The following is a 20,251-nucleotide window of genomic DNA, read 5'->3' as shown; positions in this document are numbered from 1 at the left end:
CATTCCTTATTTATACGCATACTCACACACACACACACTCACACATACCACTCCTTATTCACACACGCCCACCCACACCCCTTATTCATGCACACACACACATGCACACTCCTTATTCACACACATGTGCACACACACCCACAGACACACACACACACACATTCTGTAAATAATTCTGTAAATAATAATAATATTATTATATTAAATAATAATAATAATAATGACAGCAAGAGCACAAACCTTCGCCAAGGCAACACCAACATCCTCTCAACGATTAGCCAGAGATGATAGCGGCGTATGCACACTTGTCTCTTATATATATATATATATATATGATCGGCCATTATTATGATTGACCGTTGACTGAACACTATTCAATTTTTTTTCTCCGTGTTTTTCTCCTTGTCTCCGTATTCTTTCTGTTGAAGAGCGTAGCTCGAAACGTCAAAGACTTTCCGTATTCCCGAGCGTCATACTAATATATCCTTTTGTTATTTACACCACCTGTCCTCGTCTGTTGTTATTTTTTCATATATTCTCCCATATATATATATATATATATATATGTCACTAAAACTCATGTATTTATATGTTTATTGATGTATGTCATTTCTGTTTTATTCTGAATTATATTTCTGCAATTTTATTCATTGTAGAACTCTTAACAACATATCAATATTGCTCCTCACTAATCTCTCTCTCTCTCTCTCTCTCTCTCTCTCTCTCTCTCTCTCTCTTTTTCCAGGAGAAACTTCATATCTGCCGGTGCTGCAGCTGGAGTGGCCTCGGCATTCGGTGCTCCAGTCGGTGGTCTGCTCTTTTCTATGGAAGAAGTGTCATCCTTTTGGACGACGACGCTCTCCTGGCAGATCTTTTTCTGTTGCATGGTGTCCACATTCACCACGGACCTCTTCAACTCGGCGCTCACCCGGTTCACCTATACTGGAGATTTTGGGTACTTTAAGAAGGAAAGGTACATTCTGTTCAGTGTGAGTTACAGCTTTCTGTCTTGGTGGCTTCTGTTCCGCATTATCATTCTGCTTTTTGCTAATTCTTCGACCCAATGGAGATGCATTGAAGCTTACGGATATATGCAGGCTGTTCCAATGCTAGTAATGTTAGTTGGGTTTTGCATATATATATATATATATATATATATATATATATATATATTCATTTAAAATACTGTGTATATTTAATACACATCAGAGATGCCCATAAAAGGACATCTGACCTGCTAGAAAGAGCAGTCGAAGCTCTACACCACAATTAGGGATAATTTTGAAATGGAATGAAAAATAAAATGGTAAATGTTTTTATTTTTCATTCCATTTCGAAATTATTCCTAATTGTGGTGTAGAGCTTTGGCTGCTCTTTCTAGCGGGTCAGATGTCTGATTATAGGCATCTCTGATGTGTATTAAATGTACACTGTATTTTAAATCAATAATATATAGTCTGTTGACTAATTTTTTTCTCGCTAGACCACCGATAGTAAATTGAATTTCTAAATATTTTTTGCTACCCTAAGACTTATTAATTATGATATCATCATCATCATCATCGTTTAACGTCCGCTTTCCATGCTAGCATGGGTTGGACGATTTGACTGAGGACTGGTGAAACCGGATGGCAACACCAGGCTCCAGTCTGATTTGGCAGAGTTTCTACAGCTGGATGCCCTTCCTAACGCCAACCACTCAGAGAGTGTAGTGGGTGCTTTTACGTGTCACCCGCACGAAAACGGCCACGCTCGAAATGGTGTCTTTTATGTGCCACCCGCATATGCCAGTCCAGGGGCACTGGCAACGATCTCGCTCGAAAATCCTACAGGAGCCAGTCAGGCGGTACTGGCAACGGCCACGCTCAAAATGGTGCATCTCATGTGCCAACCGCACAAGAACCAGTCCAGGGGCACTGGCAACGATCTTACTTGGCTTGCCGGGTCTTCTCACGCACAGCCCATTTCCAAAGGTCTCGGTCCGTAGTCATCGCCTCGGTGAGGCCCAATGTACGAAGGTCTTGCCTCACCACCTCAGCCCAGGTCTTCCTGGGCCTACCTCTATATATATATGTATATATAATTATAAATGTGAAATTCTGTCTGTCCGGGACCACTCTATCGTAGTGTACATTTGCTCTACATAGGCATATTATACCTTTTTGGAATCGGAATGATCCCATGATTGAAAATCTGCCCTTCATTTCGATCTTGAACAATCCAGCATTGGGATCAGATCTGGATGAGAGTTTGTTATATGCTAACATTTGAAAATTAGAATTTTAAAAGAACTCAAAAACATTGGGAATCTAAAAGTTACTGAATTTCAAGTAATACCATATTGGCCGAGTACCAATAAATGCTTTATTATTATTGCTCTCTTTAGTTTTGGGCTACGGACCCTATCAGACTTCTGCAGGGTCTTGCTTGAAGTCCTCACAGAGTGCAGCTTTTAAGCTGGTATATATATTACTCTTTACTTGTTTCAGTTATTTGACTGCAGCCATGCTGGAGCACCGCCTTTTTAGTCGAGCATATCGACCCCGGGACTTATTCTTTGTAAGCCTGGTACTTATTCTATCGGTCTCTTTCGCCGAACCCCGCTAAGTGATGGGGACATAAACACACCAGCATCGGTTGTCAAGCAATGCTAGGGGGACAAACACAGACACACAAACACACACACACATATATATATACGACGGGCTTCTTTCAGTTTCCGTCTACCAAATCCACTCACAAGGCTTTGGTCGGCCCGAGGCTATAGTAGAAGACACTTGCCCAAGATGCCACGCAGTGGGACTGAACCTGGAACCATGTGGTTGGTAAGCAAGCTACTTACCACACAGCCACTCCTGCGCCTATATATATATATATATATATATATATATATACATATACATAATTTTCTGCACAAATCTGCTTATGATACCTTAGCTGACACTTAATGATCAGAAACTTAGTGAACAACTGCTCTGTCCCTTTGGTGATTTGCATGTTGTCTTTTACACCGATGTCTAAATGAAACTGTAGAAAATATGGTTTGTTGTCTAGTCCACGTTGTTGCTGTAGGCATAGAAAAAAAAATAGCTCGTAGATGTAGATTTTTTTTTTCTGGTGACCATTTGAGATGTCTTTATTTGTCTGCGTCAACATTGGGTAGCATAAATGTTTGTTATTATTTTAATGTCATCATTTTATTTAAGTTTCAGTCGACCACGTTTGCTCACAAGGTTTTGGGTGGCCTGGGGCTATACTGAAACACTTGCCCGAGGTGCTAGAGTGGTGTGCTGTAGAACTAAATCTGAAACAATATGGTTGGGAAGTGAATTCCTCAGCCTACATATGCATATATATACACATGTTTGTGTGCGTGTGTTTTATCTTGCTGGAGAAACATGTTGTGGCTTGCCGTTTTGCAGTCCCTGAACATCTTATGAGGCTGGTGATTTTGTCTGGCTATTCAAGTTATATTTTTTAGCTCCTATTTCTAGCAATTGCTGGTGCTATTTTGCATCCTTATTTATGTGTTTTGCCTTTTTGGTTTTTTAATTGCTATGGCCACCTATATTATAGTGTAGTTGATACATCATAATATATTAATTTATTGTTATAATATCTTATTATATTTTGATATATATATATATATATACACACACACACACACACACACACACAATGAAAATGAGTGCTCAATACCACATTGGTGGATAGATTTTTTTTTATTTGTGTATTAAGGCTACCATGGAGATGAACAGCATTCCTCCATGTGATTGACTTGAAAAATTAAGATATTAAGATATTTTTCTTGACATAAAGCAAATGGTTGCCTTAATACACAAATATATATATATATATATATATGGCAAGCTTCTTTTAGTTTCCATCTACCAAATCCACTCACAAGGCTTTGGCCAGCCTGAGGCTATAGTAGAAGACACCTGCCCAAGGTGTCATGTAGTGGGACTGAACCTGGAACCATGTGGTTGGGAAGCAAGCTTCTTACCACACAGCCACGGCTGCACCTGTTACATTAATCTTTTTTTTCTTTATTTCCATTTCTCTTCTTTTTCTGATTCTTCCTCTCTCTACCCCACCCTGCCTCCTGTCGCCTCTCAGATTGCATACGGCATAAACGTGAACATCCTGATGTTCTTACCCACCCTGGTCATCGGAGTGATTGGGGGTATATTGGGAGCATTGTTCACGTTCATCTCCCTCAAACTGACTCGAACCAGGAAGAGAGTCCTGAGTCACATGAAAAAATTCACGGCCAAAATTGTGAAATGCCTCGAACCAGTGTTTCTGATGGTGAGTATCTTTATTTTATTCTTTGCTTTTGTATTCTTTTACTTGTTTCAATCATTGGACTGTGGCCATGCTGGGGCATCACTTTGAAAGATTTTTGTCAAACGAATCAATCTTAGTATTTTGTGTGTGTGTGTGTCTTATTTTTTTTTGTGTGTGTGTTTTTTATATAGTTTTAGGGAAAAGAACCAAGGTTCATGAACTCATCGATGAAAATCCACTGTCACATATATTTTACTCTGTAAAGCTCAATTTAATTTTAATTTTTTATAAATTGATTTTAATTGAGTTTTTACCTGTACTTTTGGATTTTGTCCCTAATATTATTATATATATATATACAGGGTGCAGATGGTATTTGAGGACAGATATATGGTTTAAAAAAAAACTCTTATATAATAACAGAAAAGAACCTGTATTTTTATAAAAATAACATAAACATAAAGGTAAATTATCAGTTTAATAATTTCATTCAATAAAACCACCATAAGCATTAATAACTGCCTCTACTTGGGGGTCAAAATAGTTTACAAGTTCAGATTAAGTTCTCCTTGTTCATATCGGATATGTCTTGAACTATGGTGGCTTTCAAAGAATTTTTAGTTGCTATGGATGTGTTTATTGAGATTTTTCTCAAAGATCTACTTGAAACCACAGAGTGGTTGCAAAGTGGCTTTCTTAATCCTTCAGCCATGCATCTGAAAACCATAAATGTTGTTATTTCTGTTTCAGTTAGTGATGACAACTGTCTGCCTATTTGCACCTGCCCTCTTTTCCTGCAGCCAATTCACCTGTGCAGAAGGTCAGCCAAGCAACATCAAGTAAGTCTTTTTGCTACTCAAATTGCATCTCTCACCTGAAACAAATTTTCTTTTGTCACCTTTTAAAACCATCATCATCATCGTTTAATGTCCATTTTCCATGCTGGCATTGGGTGAACGGTTTGACTGAGGTCTGGAGAGCCACTGGCTGCACCAGGTTCCAATCTGATCTGGCAATGTTAGGATTGTGGGTAAGGCCAGAACAATGCGAAGGAAATGTAAGGTAAATCACAAGAAAACAACGCCTGACTGGCCTTCGTGCTGGTGGCACATGAAAGCACCCACTACACTCTCGGAGTGGTTGGCATTAGGAAGGGTATCCAACTGTAGACACTCTGCCAAATCAGATTGGAGCCTGGTGTAGCCATCTGGTTTCACCAGTCCTTAGTCAAATCGTCCAACCCATGCTAGCATGGAAAGCGGACGTTAAACGATGATGATGATGATGATTACCTTGTATTCAATATTTCGGGGTTATGACCCCATTTTCAAGAAATTAACGAATGTTGCTGATGTGTGTGTGTGTGTGTGATCTGACTGTACAGGGGACTGTCTGTTTGTATCTGTCTGTCTGTGTGTCTATCCGTTGTCTACCTGTGTCGACCCCCCCCCCCACCTCTTCCCCCTAACCCGACCTCCCCACACCTTCCTAATATTTTGATTTTCTTCAGATACAGCTGCAAGAACGATTCCAGAACTGACACCCACGTTGAGTCATCTGTCGCTCGGTACCATTGTCCTCGTGGTTCGTCATGGAGTGTCTCCAACACGACCTATTACACTAACGAGACATATAACGAAGGTCAGCACGTATGTTTTTTCTTTCTTTTTTGTTTTTCCCTTTAAATCCTCCTCTGCCTTCTCTTTTCGTCTTCATCCCACTCTTCCTTGCCTCTTTTTCCTTCTCTTCCTCATCAATAATAATAATAATGATAATAATAAGAGCACTCAGAGAGCGCAAACCTCCGCCAAGGTAACACCAACATCCTCTCAACGATTAACCAGAGATGATTTTTAAAATGAGAATATCTGAAATAAACTCAACTGCTCTCCCAAGCGAGAATACTAAACTGGTCCTTAGTTTATTGACCCTGAAAGGATGAAAGGTAAAGTTGACCTCGGTGGAATTTGAACTCAGAATGTAGCGGCAGATGAAATACTGCCAAGCATTTCGCCCGGCATGCTAACCATTCTGCCAGTTCACCACCTTAAATAATAATAATAATAATAATAATAATAATAATAATAATCTATACTATAATGGAGAAAGCTGCTTATTAATTAGGTATGTAACGATTACTAAAAGTACTAAAAGAAAGCAATTATTAAAGGGTTGATCGTCTGGAAGGCGCATGGCTCAGTGGTTAGAGCATCAAGTTTACGATCGTGAGGTTGTGAGTTCGAATCCCGGACTGGGCTGTGTGTTGTGTTCTTGAGCAAGACACTTTATTTCACGTTGCTCCAGTTCACTCAGCTGTAGAAAGGAGTTGCGACGTCACAGGTGCATGGGTGACTGCTGGTCTTCCATAAACCACCTTGTCCGAACTTGTGCCACGAAGGGTAACTTTCTAGGTGCAATCCCATGGTCAGCAATGACCGGAGGGAGTCTCAGCAGCAGACCGCCTTGAAATATTTTTATAAATACAAATTCTAAGAAATTTCCTGCAATTTCAATTTCTCAAATTTTCTTGAATTTTTAAAACTCCAGTTTCTTACAAATTTAAATATTCATTTGCTATTTGGGAAATCCGACAGCTTATTCTGTTAGATGTTGTGTTTTTGTGTTTTGAAAACATCTCAGCAGACTGAGACATTATTGTTTAATCATTCTCCAGTTTTTTCTTTTACTCTTTATTCTTTACTCATTCCAGTTGCAACCCTCTTGTTCTGGACTGGAGAAGATGCTGTCAAACATCTGTTCTCTCGAGAAACACCATTTGAGTTTGGTTACGTCTCCCTCTGTTCTGTCTTACCATTTTATTTCCTGATGGTATGCTGGGCATCTGGAACTGCTGTGTCTGCTGGAATCCTAGTGCCAATGCTGTAAGTTTACCATTATACTAATTCTGTTAAAAGAATCTCATTCCATCTCAATTATCTGTATATTTAATCCATTTCATTGTTTAATAGTTTGGCCTGTTAAATATTTAAACCTGACTTCTCTCTCCGTCCATTTGTTCTGTCATATCTCATAGTTAATCATTTTAATATTTCTTTTATTAAATATTAACACTAACTTATCTATCTGCAGAGAATAGTAACCTAGAAATAACAGCCAACCTCTTCACTTATGTCAGTCTTTCCTATTCACATCAAACTCCCACACTCACATAAATCTTCTATGCTCACATAAAATCTTCTCTGCTCACATAAATCTCTCTTACTCATTTCGATTTCCCCCACCACTCTCCCCCCCACCACCACTCCCCCCGGCACCACTCCCCCCGGCACCACTCCCCCCGGCACCACTCCCCCCGGCACCACTCCCCCCGGCACCACTCCCCCCCGCCATCATTCTCCCCCGCTACCACCCCGCCACCGCTACCCCACTACTCCCCCGCCATCACTCCCCCCCCGCCGCCACGACCACCACGACCACCACTGCTGCTACTACTACTACTACTACCACTACTACTGCTGCTACTACTGCCTTTCTGTTTCAGTTTTATTGGTGGATTGTACGGCCGTACAATTGGGCGTGTATTAATCTCCATCCTGGTCAGCTCCCAGTCAACCGATGAGGGATACTGGAATTGGATGGACCCTGGGGCTTTTGCCCTCATTGGTGCCGCTTCCTTCTTTGGTGGCGTAACACGTCTCACAAAGGCCGTCACAGTTATCATGGTAAGGTACCAGCCTGCAACGTTTTTCTTTTCTTTTTTTATTGTACTTTCCATTGGTTTCGGTTATTTGGAATGTTTGTAGACTAGTGGTTAGGGTGCCAAGGATACAACCATAAGAATTGTGGGTTCAATTCTTGGGTCAAATGGTGTGTTGTGTCCTTCAGCGAGGTTCGTTATTTCATATTGCTCTGAGGATAGCTGCATGAAAAAGTGCTGAGTTCTAATTGTGGAGGCTATGTGTGGAAGGGCTAGCCTCAGGAAGACCTGGGACGAAGTGGTGAGAAAGGATCTTTGGAGACTGGGGCTCGTGGAAATGACCAAGGGACCAGGAGCCGTGGTGATTTGCTGAACTTGCAAAGACACATCAATCTATATAAAATCGCTGTCTTCCACGCATACAGGCTGGTCTTTTACAGATGTTGGTGGCATGTAAAAGAAAACCGATGCTGGCGCTGCATTAATGCACCCATGCTGTGCTGTGTAAAGGCACCCGTACCAGTGGCATGTGAAAAGCACCCAGCATACGCTGTAAAGTGGTTGGGATTAGGATGGGCATCCAGTCATAGAAACCATGCCACAGCAAACAATTGGAGTCTGGACAGCTCCTTGCTAGCCAGCTCCATGTCAAACAGCATGGAGAACGGACATTAAACAGTGATGATGATGATGATGATATATATATATATATATATATATATATATATATATATACTGCTGGACTGGCTCCTGTGTAGGTGGCACGTAAAAATCACCATTTTGAGCGTGGCCGTTGCCAGTACCGCCTGACTGGCCTTTGTGCCGGTGGCACGTAAAAGCACCCACTACACTCTCGGAGTAGTTGGCGTTAGGAAGGGCATCCAGCTGTAGAAACTCTGCCAAATCAGATTGGAGCCTGGTGCAGCCATCTGGTTTCACCAGTCCTCAGTCAAGTCGTCCAACCCATGCTAGCATGGAAAGCGGACGTTAAACAACGACGATGATGACACACACACACACACACACACATTCATACATGAGTAGGTGATGAAAAGTTCCTGGCTTTGGGTAAAAGAAAATACGGGAGGATCAGTTAATCATGATCTTATTCAACATATTCTTGTCTCAGATATTCACACACTTATTGCAGCGGTCCTTCACTTTTTTCTAACCCCTGTAAATGAACTCAGAAGGTTGGGCCTCCAACCAGGCCTTTCATGATACCCTAAAATACAGGAACTTTTCAGCAACCCCTTGTATTTTACTGATTTAAATACTTCTTTTTGTGTCCATCCAGATTGAACTGACAAACGACGTCCAGTTTCTGTTACCAATCATGGTTGCTATCATGGTCGCAAAGTGGATCGGTGATTTCTTCACCCACCCTCATTACCATTCGTTACTAGAGTTGAAGTGTATCCCATTCTTACCGCCAGAACCACAAGTCGTCATTGACAAGAAACTGTACGTAACAACAGACGTTTTACATTTTTTTAATCTTTTTTTTTTTTTTTTTTTTAATTTTATATTACAATTTCTGAAAACTGGTCTGATTGGTTATTGGATTACAACAGATCAATCATCAATTTTCTACTTTTCCGATTTCTCTTTTATTTTTTTCTCTTTTATTTTTTTCTGTTTCTTGTTAATGTTTATATCATTCGTTGATATATACATGAGCAAAAGATATACATCTGCACACAAACTCATACACATACACACACACACACACACACACACATACACAGACACACACACAAACGAAATGAGAGTAGGGGTGGGGAAACAACTTTTATTTCTAGTTGGATTTCTTGTGATTGGAAAAACGTGGATTTTTTTTGGTCTGTTTTATTTTTTGATTCTTTTACTTGTTTCAGTCATTTGACTGTGGCCATGCAAGAGCACCGCCTCTAGTTGAACTAATCGACCCCAGGACTTATTCTTTGTTAGCCTAGTACTTATTCTAGCGGTCTCTTTTGCCGAACCACTACATTATGGGGACGTAAACAGACCAAGATCAGTTGTCAAGCGACTGTAATTAAATTCCATTTTTCTTTAAATTTCAGAATTAATCTCGATCTTTTCAAAGTTTCCGATGTCATGTCTCATCCTGTAATTGTTGTAAAAGAACGAGAATCAGTCGATGTCCTTGCTAGACTTCTCCGTGAGACTCAGCATGGAGGCTTTCCAATTGTCAGGACCAAGGGTAACGTGGATTCTTCATTCTGTGGAATCATTACTCGGTAAGATAAACGACCTGAAATTAATGATTTCTTAAATGTCAATTTTGTTGTCACTGAAGCTAGGTACCAATTCCTTCCAGGAATTAATTCATTGCTAAGAAACTTGTTAAAGTTAGTCTTCGTAATAGATGTCAATAGAATTATAATAGAAAACTAAGACTAAAACAAAACAAAACAAAACAAGTACTGGAGTCAGTTCTAGTTTGATCTCTTGTTTGCCCTAACTAAAAGAAGTGTGATGTATTTCTTGTTCCCAGGCAGGAACTCAATGTGCTGATGTTGCAGGAAGAATTGTTTGAGAGTCCGGACGCGCAGAACGAGTTGTACGATGTCACTTTAATAGAATACACCGAGGTAGGTGGTGACTGATGGGTGGGTTTGTGGGTTGAATGGTTGGCACCAATTGGTGCCCACTAGTTACCTTTTTGGGAAGATCTTAACATCATTGTTGTTGTTGTTGTGATGAGGATAACGATGATGATCTTTGACACCCTTATTATCACCATCATTGTGGTCCTTTCCAGTAAAGAAACATTATCTATCTATCTGTCTGTCTGTCTGTCTGTCTGTCCATCTATCTATCTCTCTATCTATCTATCTATCTATCTATCTATTTTTTTTTTCGATCCCTTTTGATCGACCCCCACCTTTTTTTTCCTTCTCCCTCCCAAAAAGAAAAGCTCTACATTGTATTTGTCCCATCTTCGTTGAGCCCTGTGTGGCTAATAAAAGAAATGTATCTATCTATCTATCTATCTATCTATCTGTCTGTCTGTCGGTTTATCCACCTGTCTATCTATCTATCTATCTTTCTATCTACCTACCTACCTACCTATCTGTCTGTCTGTCTGTCTGTCTGTCTGTCTGTCGGCCTATCTATCTATCTGTTTGACTGTCTCTCTGTCTGTCTATCTATCTATCTATCTATCTATCTATCTGTTTCTATTTATCTACATTGATATGTATCTATAATACACATATTTATTGTCTGAACATACATACATACATACACACATACATACATACATACATATGTACTCACATATACATCTTCATTCTGTTTCAGTTACGTCCAGACAGAGCAGGCCAACCTGCTGGTCTGGATGAGAAGCTTAAGGCTTATGTATCAAACCGACAATATACACAGCTTTTTGTGGACTTGGTAAGTATGTGGAAGCATGTTACTTATCTTGTCATATATATATGGACAGTTGTGTGTGTGTGTGTGTGTATATATACATAATGCAAAAGATACTACAATAAGGTGAAGTAAAAACAAATAAATGGAGTTGGTATTAGGTTGGTGCTCAGAAAGTTGGGGAAAAAGGAAATGTTTCTAACATTTCGAGTCTATGCTCTTCTTCTGAAAAATAGGATACACAAGGAGAAAGGACACAGGGAAAGAAAATGGGGAAAGGAATGCACGTGCATATAACTGCCACAGCATTCTGAAATATATGTGTGTGTGGGTGGGTGGGGTTAGCATAGCAGTGTGGTAAAAAATTTGCTTCCCAACACATGGTTCCAGGTTCAGTCCCACTGTGTGGTACCTTGGATAGGTGACTTCTACTGAGATGCAGCACAGAATTTTGTCAGTGAACAGGTCGCGGTCTCAAAGCGACGTAAATATTTTGACAACTTAAATTTAAATGTTGAAGTGAATCTAACGGTTTTTGTGTTATTTTAAATGGCTTATAAACACCTTCCACACTGAAATTGTTATATATATATATATATATATATATATGTATATATATAAGTACCAGCTGTGTACTGGGGAGTCAATGTAATAAATTTACCCCCTCCACCTTGAACTTGTTGGCCTTGTACCAAAATTCTAAACCATTATTTCCACCTTGTTCTTCTCTTGTTTTTTTCCGCAGAAACCATATATAAACCAGTCCGCAATGTGCATTCCTGAGAGATTTTCCCTCTACAGAACGTACATAATTTTCCGAAGTCTTGGATTGCGTCATCTCGTAGTGACCGATGACAAAAATGCCGTTGTCGGCATGATAACCAGGAAAGATTTAATGGACTTCAACCTGGTTGCAAAAATAGCCAAAGTCTTGAACCGAGAAATACAAACTCTGGAAATAGGAGTTCCTCTAGAAGTTATTTGACCGATTCCTAGTTACAAGGAATTAATACCTTTTTTAGTATTATTATTATTATTATTATTATTATTATTATTATTATTATTTTATATAATTTTTTTAAAACATATTTCCTTGCTTCTTCCACAATGAACTTCTAACGAATCTATTTCTTAATTGACTGTGATTTAAATTTAGAGGAAGAAGAGACAAAAAAACCAAAAATGCCAAATGTATTATAAAAAGCACGTGGGACCACAAAGTTGACTATACTTCAATAATAATAATAATAATTATTATTATAATAATTGTTATTATTACATCTGATAGCTGTGCAGAAGTCAGTCAGCTACACACAGACACACATACATACACTTATATAGAAAAAAAGAAGTCAAGAAGTTGAAAATATACAGGAAGTCTTTTAGATGGTTTATTTTTAAAAGTTTATTTTTATACATGCATCTATATATATATATATATATATATATATATATATATATACACATGTATGTATATATTTATATATATGTATATATATAATATGTATATATACATATATATATATATATATATATATATATATATATATATATATATATACACATGTATGTATATATTTATATATATGTATATATATAATATGTATATATACATATATATATATATATATATATATATATGTATTTATATATGTATTTTCATATATTATGTATGTGTATGCATGTGTGTGTGTGTATATATATATGTATATATATATATATACATGTATGTATATATGTGTATATATATATATGTATATATATGTATATTAGGCGCAGGAGCGGCTGTGTGGTAAGTAGCTTGCTTGCCAGCCACATGGTTCTGGGTTCAATCCCACTGCGTGGCACCTTGGGCAAGTGTCTTCTACTATAGCCTCGGGCCGACCAAAGCCTTGCGAGTGGATTTGGTAGAGGGAAATTTAGCATTATTTCTACAAAATATAGAAGTACATCCTGTGCAAGAGTGCATCTTATACACTGGCAAGTATGGTGTGTGTGTGTGTGTGTGTGTGTGTGTGTATGTGTGTGTGTATGATGTGTGTGTGTGTGTGTGTGTGTGTGTATGTGTGTGTGTATGATGTGTGTGTGTGTGTGTGTGTGTGTGTGTATGAATATTTCTATGTGGATATGATTAAGAAAATTTTTTCTATTTACAAACTAGTTAAAATAGTACTCAATACAGGGTGCATGAGTATATAATTTATAAAAGATTGGGAACAAGAATCTAGTAACTTTAACTGTGATTTTTCAAGAAGCAGAACCTATGTATTTGAGTGTGTGTGTATGTATGTATGTTTGGATGTTTATATCAACAGATGAATGGTTGTATGTATATGCGTGTATACATCTATGGATATATTCATGTCGTTTGGAGGATTGATTGAAGATGCTGGTGGAGTATTGGACAAACTGCTTTGTTGTATTTAGTTATGTCTCTTTAATGTTCTGAGTTCAAATCCTGCCCGGGACCAATTTGATATTCATTCCTTCATTTTTTTTTTTTTTTTTCTTTCCGAGGTTTGATAAAACAGTGACGAGACATCGTACTGGGATCGATTAAAATCCCCTAAAAAATAAAAAAAATAATAAAAAAAAAAAACATGAAAAAATATAATTTTGAAATCAGTATTACAGCATGGCTGTGACCATTCCAACAATTGAAACCATTAAAAGAATCGTAGACTCTTGCAGATGCTGTGATTTGGTCGAAGATTCCGATTGGGACCAGATTATTTCAATTATGAACATCAATACTCCTGACAAGAGAATGAATGCCATACATTCTCACCCACCCCAAACCCCACACATTCTCCCTTCCCCCATCTGTCATGTCGGGTCTGACATACGACAGATATTTTATAAATGTCTGTTTTAATTATTTTTTAATCAATTTATATTTTTCAGATTTATCTCCCTTGCTTTTCTTTGCAAGAAATTGTCATTAATGCTAATGATTTTATATATATATATATATATATATATATATATATAGTGTAGTATATTGCCACTTAAGTGTGGCTGACCCCTAGGGGTGGATGTTACTGTTGCTTTTAGCCCCAGCAGGACATCTCCTCCAGCTGGCTTATCGACACACGACTGTGTCCTGTTTGCCAAGGGAAGTTATCTCTCTCACCATGATCTGTAGCACGAACGGATCCGGATTTCAGGGTTATTTTCCTTCGTCGGCGTTCGACAGCCACTGACCTTGGTGAGAGAGACAAAATCCTGGCAATCTTATATCTACTTTTCCAGTGAAATTCTTCACTGATATCGAAAAGGTGAAAACAAGCAATGTTAATTCTCTAAATGAAGTATTAACAGTAACTGCACGATAAAGTGTAGTATATTGCCACTTAAGTGTGGCTGACCCCTAGGGGTGGATGTTACTGTTGCTTTTAGCCCCAGGAGGACATCTCCTCCAGCTGGCTTATCGACACACGACTGTGTCCTGTTTGCCAAAGGAAGTTATCCCTCTCACCATGATCTGTAGCACGAACGGATCCGGATTTCAGGGTTATTTCCCTTCGTCGGCGTTCGACAGCCACTGACCTTGGTGAGAGAGACAAAATCCTGGCAATCTTATATCTACTTTTCCAGTGAAATTCTTCACTGATATCGAAAAGGTGAAAACAAGCAATGTTAATTCTCTATGTATGTATGTCTGTATGTATATGTATCCATATTTTTTCATATTATGGGTTTAAAATTAATTAAAAATTATATTTGTGTCTTTCTCTGTGTGCTGAATATGTTGGCCCCGTGTTGTACATTATGATCCAAGTGAAACTATCAATGACCAATACCAAAGAAATTTTCATTAAGTTGATTTTAACGAGATGCTCTAATTAAGTTTGTAACACACACACACACACATGCATATACTGAGATATATTTTGGGATATATATATATATATATATATATATATGTGTGTGTGTGTGTGTATACTTAAATAAATGAATGCATACATATGCTTGTGTAGAAGATAATTAATTAAACGTTTAACATATTTTCTTGCATACAAGTCAAAGTTTTCAGACCAAAATTTACGGCCAAAAAGGGAAGGTTGACTTCTACAAGCGAGATGACTTCGGGGAACCGAAAATTCCCTGTGAAATGCCGCAGCCTTTGTAATGTTTTGTTTGCATGTTTATAAAATGTAGTACATCGATTTGTATGCTGGAAAATATGCTAAAATGAAAACCTAAATCCATTGGTGACTTTCATTTCTGAAATTTCTTTCAAAACTCCACTATTTAATCCCATAGATCAGTGGTTCCCAACCTGTGGCCTGTGGACCCCTGGTGGCCAGCAGAGGTAAGACTGGGGGTCCGTAAACTAAATTCAAAATTTCACACACACACACACACACACACACACACACACACACACACACACACACACACACACACACACACACACACACAAACAAGCATATTAAAAGGGGTCTGTGGAAAAACTCTTCTAAATAAAAGGGGTCCTTAGTAATGAAAATGTTGGGAACCACTGCCATAGACTTCCCATATTTCCCTGCAAACAAGTCAAAGTTTTCAGACCCACATTCCCAAAATTTCCTTCAGATTTTCAAAATTCAGTGCCATGTTTTCAGACATTGAAGTCAAATTTTTCTGACCAGAATTTAAAACCAAAATAGGGAGGGTGACTTCTACAAGCAAGATGACTTTAGGGGATCAAAGATTCCATGATCGAAGATGCAGCAGTTTTTGGAATGTCTGTTTGCGTGTTTATATTATGTACTACATTAATTTGTATGATGGAAAATATGCTAACATGAAAATCTAAATTCTTGGGTGAGTCTTATTTCCAAAATTTCCATCAAAATCTCAGAATTCAGTGCCATAGACTAACCATATTTTCTGGTATTGAAGTCAAATTTTTCAGACTAAAATTTACAGCCAAAAAAATGGTAGGTTGACTTATACACCAAGATGACTTCAAAGGATCAAAAATTCCATGTGAAATGCAGCAGGTTTTGGAAAGATGGTGATGATCTTTGAATGGTTACACTTCATTCAGGCCTACTATGATGGCATTTAACGAAATGTCAGTTACCTGCTAATTCTTTTTATTTAGCATATATTTATGTGTGCGTGTGTGTGTGTGTGTGTGTATCTGTTTGTCCCCTTCATCATCGTTTGACAACCGGTGCTGGAGCTTTTGCGTCCTCGTAACTTAGCAGTTGGGCAAAAGAGACGATAAAATAAGTATTATGGTTACAAAGAATCGGTCCTGGGAGTCGATTCATTCGACAAAAAATTCAGGGTGGTGCTCCAGCCTGGCCGCAGTCAAATGTTTGCAGCAGGTAAATGAACAAATGAATAATGTTGTGATGTGTGTACATTGTCTAGGAAGGTCATGGTTGGAAGGCATTAAGTTATGAAACAGCATGTTTTCGAAACAGTCACTGTAGAATAATCGGACAAAAGAATTAGCAATAATTTATAGTTTGAATTTCAAGGGACGTAACCGTAGCAAATATGGTTAAAGTTATCTCCCTTTATACATTTAGACGTCACTTTTTATTTATTTATTTATTGCCATTAATTATTTGAGATTCTGCGACGAAGCCTGCAATTTCGTGGGAGGTGAGACTAGTCGATTACCTTGACCCCAATATCCAACTGGTACTTTATTATCGACCCCGAAAGAATGAAAGACAAAGTCGAGCTCGGCGGAAATTGAAAAATATAAAATGACAATTTACCCATCGCACTCTGTGTGTGTGTGTGTGTGTGTATACATACAAACATGGGAGGCGCAATGGCCCAGTGGATCGCGGTTTCGATTCCCAGACCGGGCGTTGTGAGTGTTTATTGAGCGAAAACACCTAAAGTTCCACGAGGCTCCGGCAGGAGATGGTGGCAAACCCTGCTGTACTCTTTCACCACAACTTTCTCTCACTCTTACTTCCTGTTTCTGTTGTACCTGTGATTGAAAAGGTCAGCCTTGTCACACTGTGTCACGCTGAATATCCCCGAGAACACTATGTTAAGGGTACACGTGTCTGTGGAGTGCTCAGCCACTTGCACGTTAATTTCACGAACAGTCTGTTCCGTTGATCGGATCAACTGGAACCCTCGTCGTCGTAAGCGACGGAGTGCCAACAACAACAACTGATGGCCCAATTAAACACAAGAGCAGTGAGGATAGGAGAGGCTACAACTAGCATGAACAGGTAGACTTTCAGCCTACTCAAACAGAAATTGGTTTGAGAGAACAGATGTGTCTGCGAGCAATATGGACAGGTAAGCCTTCAACCTGTCGTAACCGCAGTTGGTGAGGGAGAACCGACGTGTCTGCAAAGAACACGGACAGGCAAGCATTTAAGCCGTTCAAACCACAGTTACCAAGCGAGTACGATGACCCTAGCAACAACATGGACAGGGAGGCCTTCAACCCGCCCAAACCACAGTTGGCTAGCAAGAACAGGCGAGTCCACAGCCAACATAAACCAGATAGAATACGTATGAGTCTATAGCTTGCACGGACAGGTAAGCATCAAAAGAGCGACAACATGCCGAGGCTTTCATCGTGCAATGAAGCCGCGATGGCTAAATCTTTTCTTTCATCTCTTCCCAGACATAGTTAACATCTCTCACTAGCACCATTCTTTCTAATATTTGCAAGTTGTAGACTCGCTACGTAATATTTATCTTATAATTTCTAATCAGTACTGTTTGTGCATAAAACTATTTATTAATAATAATAAGAGCGCTCAGAGTGCGTAAACCTCCGCAAAAGCAACACCAACGTCCTCTCAACGATTAGCCGGAGAAGATTTTTAAAATGAGAATATATAAAATAAACTCAACTGCTCTCACAAATGAGAATACTAAAAATGAACCCAACCGCTCTCAAAAGTTAAGTACAAAAAAAACAAAAGACAGAAAAGTAATCCAGAATCGTTGTCCGGTACTGGATCAATCCTAATCAGTTTGTGCCAGTCACGAGGCCAAACATCCCTGAAAGTTTCATCCGTATCCATCCAGCGGTTCTTGAGATATCTTGCCCATGGACAAACAAATAAAGCCTGATACGCGAAGTTGCGAGGACGTAAACAAACCAACATCGGTTTTCAAGCCATGGTGGGGGAACAAACATAGACACAAAGACATACACACACATATATGTATGTGTATATATATATATATATATATATATATATATATATATATATACATATACACACACACACACATACACACACACACACACATACATATATATATATATATATATATATATATATATATATATATATATATATATATATATAGAGAGAGAGAGAGAGAGAGAGAGAGAGAGAGAAGAAGAGAGCGAGAGAGAAGAAGAAGAGAGAGAGAGAGAGCGGGATGAATGGATTAATGCATATTATGGATGTCAACATAAGACTGAAAGAAAAAAAAAAATATATATCGGGTCCCCCTTTTTTCTTTCCAAGTTTATTCTTTGCTTACATTTGGACGGAAGTCTTCAGTTTCCAGAGGAAAATATTTATTTCTTTATTACCCACAGTGGGACTAAACATAGAGGGGACAAACAAGGACAGACAAAGAGATTAAGTCGATTGCATCGACCCCAGTGCGTAATCAAAAAGATGAAAAGCAAAGTCGACCTCGGAGGAATTTGAACTCAGAACGTAACGGCAGACAAAATACAGCTAAGCATTTCGCCCGGTGTGCTAACGTTTCTGCCAGCTCGCCACTCTTGCCGAGGATAGTATTGAAAAGTCGATTTATATCTATGGTTTTCTTCGGTCAAAGAATAACGTAGACCCGATTCGATCTCAGATTCAGCAGTTGTAAAGTTATCCTCTTAACCACACAGCCACGTCTGCATCAAATAGGACATATTGTTAGAAATCCAACTGTGGCTTTCCAGTCTTTCATATTACCAACATGTCGATCATCACTTAAAATTGTATGATGAGATTTAAAGAAGATTTCGTTGCTATTTCTAGCAGAACGGGCGACTCAAGAGAAAAATTCCTTAATGGTTAACATAAAACTAATTTCACAAAATGAATAACGGGACGATTTCAATTAAAATTATCTCCCTTGCCACTAACACGGCAGCCATTGATCTTCCGGTTAAAAATTTTATGAATCTAAAGTACCACGAACTGTTTGTTATACACACACTCAACCTTCCCTATATACACCACACAGACATATATATATATATATACACATATATACACACGCACACACATTACTGAACTTTGTGTGAAAATACGTAATGCCTTTGGAAGTTATTACAAAGCTTTCGCCATATTAGTATTTGTCAGCGGTATAAACGGCGGTAGGGGAAGTGGTGATGATTGCTATGGTGATGGTAGTGATGGTGATGAAGACAAGATTTTGAAGAGACTCTTCAATCCACTACAACAGAGCCCCCTTCCGGGCTTTTCTAGCACCGTAGCCTTAACATTCTTTCGCTACCTCTTCAAGTACAAACAGCAAACAATACAACTCGACGTTGTTATACTTCTGTTCCTAGCGGCCTGCCGTGATAAACGTAGCACCGCTGTCTGACCTCGGTTTGGATTGGAAACGCGCTAAGCGGCGTATACATACATACATACATACATACATACATACATACATACGTACACAGGCACACATACATACGTACACATGCACACATACATATACATGCACAAATACATGTGTATTGTATATATGCAAACCCACATATACGTTTATATAACATATATGTATATGTATATATATATATATATATATATATATATATATATATATATATATATAGTATACATATGTATATATATATATGTGTCTGTATGCATGTATTTATATATGTGTATACGTATGTATATATATGTGTGTACATACATGTACATATATATGTGTGTGTATACATGTATTTATATGTGTGTATAT

At 38.4% G+C, this 20,251-nt stretch overlaps 1 protein-coding gene across 3 annotated transcripts in view; it reads left to right on the top strand.

The window, feature by feature from the left end:
* Positions 1-12,769, top strand: part of LOC106879119 (chloride channel protein C) — a 44,300-nt gene extending 31,531 nt beyond the window's left edge. For all 3 annotated transcript variants that reach the window (XM_089343757.1, XM_089343755.1, XM_089343756.1), the window contains exons 8-18: positions 746-989; positions 4,120-4,311; positions 5,041-5,129; positions 5,801-5,931; positions 7,001-7,172; positions 7,793-7,973; positions 9,246-9,412; positions 10,015-10,191; positions 10,449-10,545; positions 11,258-11,353; positions 12,075-12,769. In XM_089343757.1, the coding sequence (XP_089199883.1) occupies positions 746-989; positions 4,120-4,311; positions 5,041-5,129; positions 5,801-5,931; positions 7,001-7,172; positions 7,793-7,973; positions 9,246-9,412; positions 10,015-10,191; positions 10,449-10,545; positions 11,258-11,353; positions 12,075-12,314 (1,786 nt within the window). In that variant the 3' untranslated portion in view covers positions 12,315-12,769. The remainder of the gene's footprint in view (positions 1-745; positions 990-4,119; positions 4,312-5,040; positions 5,130-5,800; positions 5,932-7,000; positions 7,173-7,792; positions 7,974-9,245; positions 9,413-10,014; positions 10,192-10,448; positions 10,546-11,257; positions 11,354-12,074) is intronic.
* The last annotated feature ends 7,482 nt before the right edge of the window (positions 12,770-20,251 follow it).

This window comes from Octopus bimaculoides, chromosome 27, assembly GCF_046866305.1.
Source record: "Octopus bimaculoides isolate indiv1 chromosome 27, ASM4686630v1, whole genome shotgun sequence".
Taxonomy (NCBI): domain Eukaryota; kingdom Metazoa; phylum Mollusca; class Cephalopoda; order Octopoda; family Octopodidae; genus Octopus; species Octopus bimaculoides.
This window is presented reverse-complemented; position numbering and strand designations above follow the sequence as displayed.